The following is an 11450-nucleotide window of genomic DNA, read 5'->3' on the forward strand; positions in this document are numbered from 1 at the left end:
GGTGCATTGTGTAACCACCTCTAGTTCCCAATATATTAGGAATGGAGTATGAGGTCACTTTATCCTTGTTTGGCACTCCAAAAAAAAGAGAGAATATATGTCAGAGAAATGAATGTTAATGCATGCAGCTATCTCCATTGTAGTTCAATAGAGTTGTTAAATGCTAGATTTTTACAACAATACCCATAATGTTCAATGGGGAAAGCACCATATATGGTCTCAGTCACTCTGAGTGTTAATTGAAGGAGAAGGGGAAACCTATTCTCCAGATAGCATGGAGTCCTGGAAGTGGAACCTGCACCCATTAAACTTGTCTAAGAGGGTACCCTCTTGTTATATTGTAGTCCTTCAATATAACAATGTGACCCTCAAACCAGAAAAGATTTTGCATCCTTGATGTAGAGTCAGGAAATGAAGCATGGCTTGCAGATATCCAGACTAATATAGTCTCATTCCAGGATATAGCATTCCAGGAATATTCCTCATATAAACACATGCTCTATGTTATGTTAATGTATTATCTTCTACATAGAAAGCGCACAGCTCAGCAGCATCCCATTTGAGAAATCACTGCCAAAAATGGTTGTAGCTCATTCCTCCACTTTAGGGATAGATAAGGCGCTAACAATAAAATATACAGCATTTTGGCCATTTTGTATTAGACAGATTTTTGGCTTTGCCTGTGAGGCTGGATAAGAAGCTTAAAAGCAGCAACCAAAAGCATGCAGATAATGCAGTCCTACTGTCTGTACGGCAGTATAATGTCATAAGGATACTACTAAGATGGAGATTTGCTGTGTAGTCCGTTCTAATAGGCTACTAAAGAAGCCAGGGTAATATTGTGGCAATGAATAGTTATAGGGGTCCTAGAGGTACCACCTGGGCTCTAGTGCCATAGGCTTATCTACTTTATATAAAGACACCAGAATGTAAGTGCCACATGGTAGGTGGTAGCCCTGTCACAGATCCTGCATTGGGGTCCAATAGCTTCAAATTATACCTCTGCCCTAGATGATGGGTGTGATGGTGACAAAAACAATTTAGTCTACCTTGGCCAGGGCATTTAGATACAAGGCTATGAAAGTAAATTGAGTCCTCGAACAAGGGATCACTTCAGCAGTGATCAGGAATACACCGGCGCTGTACAGGACTTCAGACACGGGAGCCACCAGGTAACTAGGGAACCATGCAACGCGTTTCACTGCGCAAGCGCAGCGTCTTCTGGCATGTCAGGTAGGGAGACCCTCCCAGTCTTATACTGGAAGAATTTAACCCTTTCAATTCTGATGCAATATCTCAATACAACAAATACAATATAAAAACATGAAAAAATGCATACATATTAAGTATGGCTTTTTTTCATACTTAATATGTATGCATTTTTTCATGTTTTTATATTACATTTGTTGTATTGAGATATTGCATCGGAACTGAAAGGGTTAAATTCCTCCGGTATAAGACTGGGAGGGTTCCACTACCTGACATACCTGAAGAAGCTGCGCTTGCGCAGTGAAACACGTTGCATGGTTCTCTAGTAAAGTTTTGAAACGTTACCTGGTGGCTCCCTTGTCTGCAGTCCTGTACAGCGCCGGTGTATTCCTGATCACTGCCGAAGTCGTTTGCTGCTCTATAAAGCTCCAAAAGAAAATATAATTTATAATAAAGATATGATATTTCCAGGTGTGACAAACATTTACTTCATCTCAGCAGAAAACTGTATTATGCATGCTGCTCAGCTGACATCTAATGAATGGCAGCTAAGCAGCTATTATCTTAAAGAGATACTCCCATTTAAAGCCAAGTTTAAGGTTACATTAAAGGGTCACTCTCATTAAAACTAATTTTTGCTATTGCTATTTGCTACTTTGTTTAAAAAAAATGAAGTTTTCTATGTTTTATTTGTGCTTAAAAAAGCTCAAGAGCACATTTTCCCCAACTCATACACAGGAAGTGCCGCCTGGAGTGCTGAGGGGAAGGGGGGGTGTCCAGCCTCATCCAATCATAGCTCCTCTCACACATAACTGCCATATGCTGTTGGTTGGACACCCCCCACCCCTCAGCACTCCAGGTGGCACTTCCTGTGTTTGGACTTTGGTCCAAAGTCTGTGTATGAGTTGGGGGAAAATGTGCTCTTGAGCTTTTTTAAGCACAAATAAAACAGAAAACTTCATTTTTTTAAACAAAGTATATTAGAAATATTTTTCATTTACCATAAGGAGTGCAATAGCAAAAATGTGTTTTAATGAGAGTGCCCATTTAAGCAACTCTATAAAAGGTAATGTCCATAACACACATGCAGTCTATACAACTGCAAGTAGGCTCTGTGGACAAGGGGGCTTAGAATAGTTTTTTCATTATATAATTTAAAGAGGTATTCCAGTGTGGCAAAATTTTTCAAAATGTGGTTGGGGTGCTTTAGAAAAAAAAACTGTTTTTTTATGACATGTTAACCCTTCAGGAAATACTTCAGCCAATTACTGGCCACGGCTGTGACCTGTCCTTGGCCAGTGATTGGCTGGGTTGACAAAGTGGCAGAAGTGGTGATCTGCAGAGAAGCCATCAGAATGGATCAGGGCAGGTAAGTATGCTTTGTTTTTTATTTTTAAAGCACCTTGACTTCATTTTGAAAAATTTGCCTCACTGGAATGATTTAATTTAATTTAATCCAATGCCAAATGCCAACTCAATGTCAAAATTTGTGGTTGATTGATTTTCTAATATTTTATTGTTTTTTTTTACTGTTATAATTTTTAAAGTTGCTTAAAGCAGTACTCCGGTGCACACTTTTTTCATGTTATCCAGTCCTGGCTGCAAAATAAAAGAAAACGCACTTTCTCTTACCTGCCAACGAGCCCCCTGAGCTCCGGTACAGGTGTTCGGTCCCCGGGCTGTATTCTTCTTACTTCCTGTTAGCCCGGCACGTCACACGGAGCTTCAGCCTATCACCGGCCGCAGCGATGTCCCGCCTCGGCCAGTGATAGGCTGAAGCTCCGTGTGACGTGTCGGGCTAACCGGAAGTAAGAAGAATACAGCCCGGGGACCAAACCCCTGTACCGGACTGTACCGGAGCTCCGGGGGCTCGTTGGCAGGTAAGAGAAAGTGCGTTTTCTTTTATTTTGCAGCCCGGACTGGATAACATGAAAAAAGTGTGCACCGGAGTACTCCTTTAAAGCTGGAGCTTCACTATTTCATTCAAAAGTTTTTACAGTAACTAGTTAGAAACAGTAGATATCAGCACTGGATCAATGCAGTTCTTATCATTCACATATAATATGTCTAATTTTTTTTTTAGATGATTTATACATGTCTTCCATAAATATTCTAGTAGCTGTCGAGTGAGCAAGTTTTAACATACCTGATGCCACTAAGCCACACTGCCCACTGTGCCCAAACAATAGCATGGGCAATGTGACCTAGCACCAATGTGCATATCCTAATTCAGACACAGATCATCCAGTTTTCATCAACATTTTAGAATAAGATATAAACAAATAATAATTATTAACAACATGTACATACATTGTATAAAAACTTTATTATTTGAATGTTATGTGAATATTTCACACCGCACAAATGCCAAGCAGAAGGGGTGTGCCAGTGCTGGAAGGCTTGTAATATAGTAACTTCATGCTTACACAAGCTCCTTCTTCCAAATCCGTATACCTTGAAGAGTGGGGCTGGCGGTTGCCAAGTCCCTTCCTATTTATCTACAATGAATATGTCCTTGACTATGGTTTCGGGAAGGAAAATGTGTTGTCTGCACAGCAAAAAAATAAGGACAAAGAGAAAAGACAAACAGAAGAGAATGGAATATAAAGTAGAAAAGAAGAAGTAGAGGAAAAGACAGCCCTATTACCTTGTTGACTACACAATTAGATAAAAAAAAATCAATATTTTACCTTCTGCCTCTATGGAAGATAAAAGCAGGACAGCACATAGTGCCGTCACTGCAAAGTAAAGCCGAATTTTCATTCCTTTGAATATTCTGGTTTACACCAACATGAATGGATCTGTAATGATAAATGAATGACATTAAAACAGCAAATTGAAAAGGTAAAAGTTGCTGAGGCAACAATTTGGCTCTTGGCAAAAGCATAAGTATTGCAACATGGATGTGAATTATTGCAGAATTTAGATATTAATAACCTTGTCTGGCTAATTTTGGTAGGATCTGTTCAGAATTTGATACCTACAGACGTAAGAGAATGTGATACAGTATGTACAGACTTGAAAGTAGATTTTACTCAAATTTTCCGAATCTGCAAAGCGAAGAATAACTGACCCTGGGATTAATTCTGATGACCATATTTGGGGTAGAAAGAAAAGCAAATACGGTATGCTACCTGCCTTTCTTCAGATCAACACTGCGGGATAATACGCTTAACCAAATGGAATGGTGCTATTAGAACAGATATTTATTGTCAGTAGCCTGCATATATATAGACCCTTGGGGTACGTTCACACGTGCGTATTTTCTGCTGCAGATTTGCTGTAGCAGATTCTGCTGCCCGGTTGGCATCAATGAGCAGCAAAATCTGCAGCAGATCTGTGGCAAAAATATGCCTGTGTAAATGTACCCTTAGGGTACGTTCACATTTACAGGCTCTGCTGTATATTTGATGCTGCAGATTTAAAGCTGCAGATGCTATGCTGCAGATTTCAATAAAAATATGAAATATGCAGCATCAAATAGGCAGCAGATCCTGTATGTGTGAACGTACCCACACAGTATTTTCAGCATCTGCAACACATTTAGGAAACCGTCACATAATACATTGTATATTAAAGCGGTACTCCGGTGGAAAACATTTTTTTTTTCTAATCAACTGATGCCAAAAAGTTAAACAGATTTATATATTACTTCTATTTAAAAATCTTAATCCTTCCAGTACTTATAAGCTGCTGTATGCTCCACAGGAAGTTCTTTTATTTTTGAATTTATTTTCTGTCTGACCACAGTGTTCTCTGCTGACACCTCAGCAACTGTCCAGAGTAGCAAATCCCCATAAAAAACTTATCCTGCTCTGGACAGTTCCTGACATGAACAGAGGTGTCAGCAGAGAGCACTGTGGTCATATAGAAAAGAAATTCAAAAAGAAAAGAACTTCCTGTGGGGCATACAGCAGATGATAAGTACTGGAAGGATTAAGATTTTTAAATAGAAATCATTTACATTTCTGTATAATGTTCTGGCACCAGTTGATTTAAAAAAAAATGTGTTTTCCCCAGAGTACCCCTTTAACTACAGGAAAAGGAAATCAGTATGGCATGGCCAAAGCTCATTCATATGGTATGGAAATGAGCACAATTCTAGTACATTATCTAGTACATGGTCTCATAGGCACCCCATGTGCCCACATATGATGGCTCTGTGGGACAATATGAATCTCCCATAGAACCAACGCATCCAGTGTATAGCTCTATAATATGGTGTCTCATAGAGGGTGCCATAATTTGTTTCTCTCAGATATCACATGAATCCAAAAGGATCAAGCGTACCACCAAAAGTATAAGGGTATGTTCACATGGACGAATGCCCATGCGGAATTCCGCCGGAATATTCTGCAGCAGAGTCCAATTAATTTTAATAGGATTCTGCTGCAATGTGCACACGTAATATCAGTGTCAGATCCTGATTCCCACATCCACAAAAAGAATTGACTTGTCTATTCTTTTTGCAGATTCCGCTCAGAAATGCATAGTTGTCTATGAGACAACGCATTTCCGAGCGGTTCTATCGCCCGCTAGATTATTTAAATGTGCGGAATGTCCGCACGTGCTTTCCTGGTGGACAATCCGCGCATTTTACGTTCTGTAAACATGGCCTAAGGGGCTCTAAAGAATGCCTGTATATAATTTTTAACACAGACACACAGCATATTATTTGACAGTATTACAGCATGTAACAGCATTGCTTTAAAGGTACGATACTTCTTTAAAATAAAATCCAATACGGAGGAAACATACAGCAACATTTAGATGGTCTGTAGTACAATGCTTTTTCATATACATGATGCCATTGGCCAGTGATCTCCAAACTGCGGCCCTCCAGACGTTGCAAAACAACAACTCCCAGCATGCCCGGACAGCCAACGGCTGTCCGGGCATGCTGGGAGTCGTCGTTTTGCAACGTCTGGAGGGCCGCAGTTTGGACACCACTGGCATAAGTAATATAAGTTGCACATTTTATTAAGAATATTCCAAAGTGTGACAGAATAACCTGGCCAATTTGTTTCAATAAAAAAAATTTAAATAAAAAGAATAAATAAATAAATACATTTGGTAAAAATAATGGTTCAATAAAAGAATAAATATGTTGCATCTTTTACTGTCCTATTTTCAGATTGACTTGCTGCATTCTTTTGGCTGCACTGGATGATACATGAGCCCTGTGTGTGGTAATATTAATCTAGAACATACAAAAATTTAAGCCAATACCAGGCTACCACAACCCTCCAGAGGTCCAAAGCCTGTGGCAACTTGCATTTTACAGCTCCAGAGTGTGTTGACTAAGTAATTATACCCAGGTGATGAGCTACAGGAGGGAAGCGGAGTGCGGTTATTCGGTTGCACAGGGCTGCTAACCACTTTAGTCTTGGTGACTAAGCACATTACTATACTATGCCTTCCAGCCCTTCACATAAACCGGGTGTGATGGCAGGAAGCCGTAATCTCATATGTTCTTCTGGAAGGCTCCAAGGGTCTACTTTTTCTAAATCTCTTGGCCTCATCTACACTCTTGGTATTAACAGGGTTTCCAAGTGGATAAAGTAAATTACATGTTTAAAATCAGTACTCACCTCACCCCACTCCTGCTATTCTGATGGTGTCCAGGTCCCCACAGAACCGCACTTCCTGTTCCCTGTCTCTCGACACAAGGAAAATCATTGGATAGTGCAGCAACCTGTCTCAGCCTGTGATTGGCTAAGCAGGCATGTTCTTGTGTCGAGACCAGAGTGACCAGAATGTATAGATCAGCAGAAACCCTGGCACTGTCTGAACAGTGAAAGCGGGGATTAGTGAAGTGGTTTTATCCTATGAGATATCAGGATCAGCTCTCTAAGTTACTATAAATTGTCTCTAAAGTAGACATATGCCTAATATAGATTAATGAACCCCATTGGGGACAGGCAGGAGTGTACATACCATAGACATAAAAAAATGGGCTTTTATGAGGCTGCGAGAAAGAGGAGACATGTTCTAGTTTGGCTGTATCCTTTGTTTAATGGGTGATGAGAACTAGGACAGTGATGCCTTGTGACTGGTCCTACATCAAGGGTTGGGAAATTAAGACTCATCGAAAGATGATGGTGAACAACAAGCATCAAGTCCTTCTTTCGTAGGTAGTTGGTTTGGGGTTCCAATGTTAAACAGCTACAGAAGGGGGCTTTATTGTAAAATTTGCTATAGGTCCCCTAAATGCTGGGGACAAGGCTATATTATAGACAACCAAGTATATGTTAACACTTTACGTAATAACCGGTAAGATATGTACAAATACAAAATGATTCCTATAGGGAGTAATATACATTAGGAGCCCATCCATTTGGCTTTGAAAGGATACATATTGATGTTTTCTGTGTTTCATTATATTTTATTACATTTTGTATGGAATCTAACATCGGTGATGTGTTTATAACACATATGAGAGTTTCTCAAAGCGAGGAAATACTTGGACAGAGCTGCATTAAAACACGAGATGATGGATGGGCTCAAACAATGAACTCAGCACTCTAACATGAGAAGTGTACATAGCAGCTTTGGAGAATATAACATTTGTGGAACAGTAACAAAGCGTTCACTGAACTCCAGATAGACTCCCTTAGACAATGGAAAGTCTGCCAGTGGTGATGATGAATTCCATTCTACTACTAACTAGCTGAGTATGGCTATGAAATATGAGCCCACTACCGGCGATGTGGTTAAGGACCCTTTGGACCCTAAGAAGAGTGCAACCATGATGTAATGCCCACAAGGGAGTCATCCAAGGATTGTAAAACACTATGATTGCTGCCACAGATGTTGCCTCAGAGCAGCACAAAAGCAGAACCTGCAGGATTAAGGGTCACAGTTTAGGTTTCCTTTTCTAATCACTGAGGCAGACACAATAAGACTATGTTAGGTAGCGAGTGCAAAACCCATTACCAGGATAGCGCAGACATGTGTCCCCAAGGTTCATTAGCACTACATTTACACTGCCTGGCACATGGGACAAGTCAGTGTATCCTGTGCTGACCAGTCACAAAACTCTGCCAGTGTTTCCAGGAATTAAAGCAATTCACAAATTCAATCTAGTTTCCCATGTACTTTAAGTCTTGGAAAATAGGAAACACGTTCAAAAATAACTGGGAATCAATGGGTCTAACCTAATAAAATGTTACTATACATATCAGTTAATAGAGTAATTGAAATAGCAGAAGTCAAACACAGTCAAAACAAGGGCACCAAGGAAACAGTCCCCCTATGTACTTATTATTCGCAGCTTACAATGTCCAAAGCAATTGAGTCAGAATGTCTGCATTTCTAGCAAGGAATAAGCTATTAGCATTGGCATCAATGACACATCCACATTCTCCGCTTTAGATTCAACTACTTAATGTTCTTTTCTAAAGCTTGGAAGTGAACAGGAACAGGTATCATGTATCACAGGACATTGCTTTCTTACTCACCGCATCACCTAGTGGTTGGAAAAAACATTAGTGCAGTATTAAAAAAAAAACTTGATGAGTTTGCCTTCTGCCTAACACTTTCCTTTAGGTTTATACCTGTTTTAACACTTTTTATAGAAGGAAGTCTATCCTGAGATACCTTCATTCACAATCTGCTTCTCGTTGGCACCGAGCCTCCTTCTACCAATATCCAAAAGTAACAGTGAACAGACATGACTAATACTATATATATTTTTTTTTTCTTTCACTCCAACTCAAAAGCAGCTAAGACTATGTAACTATATGAATACTTCATTGATCAATTCATTCACTCATAGAATGCCAATCTATGCTGGAAGAACTACAGGTCTCAGCCTATAATTATAATAATGCAAAATATGCAATTTCAATACAAAACAAAAATATTAATAATGATAAAAAATGAATTGCTAAAAAATGAGAGAAAGGAATAAAACACATGGCAGCTTTACACAAGCCTATTACACATTCATTTCCAATCAGGTGTTGCTGCATAAGGTCTATGAGTCTATGCATGAGGAATTCCAGACGGTCAGCGCTTTATTACAGACGTTTGCTGATCCTACAATAAATCTAGTGAATTTTCCAAAGTTATCTTCCATATGATCCCTGCACTTTAACACCTCTGTTGCCATGGGTGCCTGGAGGCAACTTACCTCACCTCAGCTCAGCTGACACCCATGTCACCCATGAAAACTTCCCCAAATCTCCCAAGAAAGAATAGTAACATTGTAACTACCCACTGTGTTTTGTATTTGTACTGTTTTCATAACAAAGTTACTTTGATAAATAGATCATCAACCTAACAATAACATTCTGCAGGCATATGGAAAATATTTAACTCCTGACCAGAAAAAGCAAAATTCACAACTTGCCCAGCAGAACAGGGGTTAACCATGAAAAAAAATAAAAACCTTACATATAACATAGTCATAATGTGCTGACATTCTCCATAGAGTAAATGGGCACTCTTTGTGTGAAAGTGATGAGATATAAGATTGGAGTAGTCAGGAGTTGACAGATGTCCCTGCTTCCTTGTAACAAAGAATAAGGAGAGGGCTGGGGAATTGTTAGGCACAGGATAAGTCAGCAATAAGAGGAAAGCATGCTGCTGCCCAGGATCCAACCTGCTCTATAGGAGGCTGTGTAGACTCAGATCCCCGGTCTCCTGCAGTGGGTCTCCTCCTCACAAAGATGCTCCTTCCTTAAGAACTGTCTTCCTTCAAATGGGAAGCTCCTCTCCCCAATCTGCTCCTTATGAGAGGGCTGTTCCCAAAACTCCTCTCAGGCTCTTACGAAACAGCAGGGGAAGGTGGACCACTGCCACCGGGTGATAGATGCATTGCTTCTGTATGGGGGGAAGGAGGGAGGGAGGGCTGGAAAAAAAGGGGGAGACTAGGACTTTTTTTTGGAAAGTTCCACATATTTTGAGAATTCTTTCTCCATGATTACTGTTCAGGAGCTGGTGCCAGGGGGTCCTCTGTGTCCTCTCAGAGCCAAAAGGAGCAGCCACTCTTGGAAGGAAGCTGGAAGCTCTCTTAGGTTTCCCTGGCAAATTTACAAAGGGATTTCTCAAACTGGAAGAACAATGAGGGAAGAAAAGGAACAGCTTTAATCTCCCAATGCTATTTGTTTCAGGCAGGGAAAGAACAAAAAAAAATAAGAGAACCCTGAGGTTTGCAAACCAATAGTAGTTAGTGGTGGGTGCTCCTAAAACATCCAGCACATTTTCCATGAAGTAACTGTCTGCCTATTTCACCTATGTGCTGTGCCTTGTAGGTTTACTTGGCAGGGGCTGAGAACATTTGTAGAAACAATAAAACCTAAATGGTTTGGAGATGCAATGATTTTCACAGCCTAGTTCTCTGAATGGGTTTTCACCGACCCAGAAACCTAACATCCATTTCCCATGGTCTGCTGGCAAATCGGAAGATTGGAGACGACTGCTGAGAGGCATGACACCAATGCAGACTATTGTCACTATTCAAGTCGTCCTCCTATGAACTACAACTCCCAGCATGCGAGAGAGAGAGAGAGAGAGAGAGAGAGAGAGAGAGAGAGATGAGATAGATAGATAGAAATTAGATAGATAGATAGGAAATAGATATGAGATAGATAGATAGATAGATAGATAGATATGAGATAGATAGATATAAGATAGATAGATAGATAGATAGATAGATAGATATGAGATAGATAGAGATAGATAGATATGAGATAGATAGATAGATAGATAGATGTGAGATAGATAGATGACAGATAGATATGAGATAGATAGATGATAGATAGATATGAGATAGATAGATGATAGATAGATATGAGATAGATAGAGATAGATATGAGATAGATAGATATGAGATAGATATGAGATAGATAGATATAAGATAGATAGATAGATAGATAGATATGAGATAGATAGATAGATGTGAGATAGATAGATATGAGATAGATAGATAGATATGAGATAGATAGATATGAGATAGATAGAAAGATATGAGATAGATAGATATGAGATAGATAGATATGGGATAGATAGATAGATATGAGATATAAAGATAGATATGAGATAAATGGGCAGCAAAGTGCCTGTCATCTTCAAGTATTCTGCCTCACAACATGTGTAAACTCCTTCTGCAGTATTTTACTCAAATTTAACCCATGATCTGCTTAGGATGTCTTATAGAGCTTCAAGAGCAAGGATAACTAAATAAACCTTGTCAGCTCTTGGGCATCAATCTAAATGTCTATCTATCTATTTATCTA

The 11450-nt window shown here is 39.6% G+C and overlaps 1 protein-coding gene across 4 annotated transcripts in view; it reads right to left on the bottom strand.

Annotated features, from left to right (window-relative positions):
- Positions 1-9932, bottom strand: part of COL12A1 (collagen type XII alpha 1 chain) — a 165893-nt gene extending 155961 nt beyond the window's left edge. For all 4 annotated transcript variants that reach the window (XR_008891251.1, XM_056565894.1, XM_056565888.1 and 1 more), the window contains exons 1-2: positions 9815-9932; positions 3900-4010 (exon numbers count right to left, since the gene is read on the bottom strand). Coding sequence is in view for 3 of the 4 variants with exons in the window: in XM_056565894.1 (XP_056421869.1) it covers positions 3900-3972 (73 nt within the window). In the remaining variant the exon portion in view is untranslated. The remainder of the gene's footprint in view (positions 1-3899; positions 4011-9814) is intronic.
- Positions 9933-11450: the final 1518 nt, after the last annotated feature.

The sequence above is a fragment of the Hyla sarda genome, chromosome 3 (assembly GCF_029499605.1).
Source record: "Hyla sarda isolate aHylSar1 chromosome 3, aHylSar1.hap1, whole genome shotgun sequence".
Lineage (NCBI taxonomy): Eukaryota > Metazoa > Chordata > Amphibia > Anura > Hylidae > Hyla > Hyla sarda.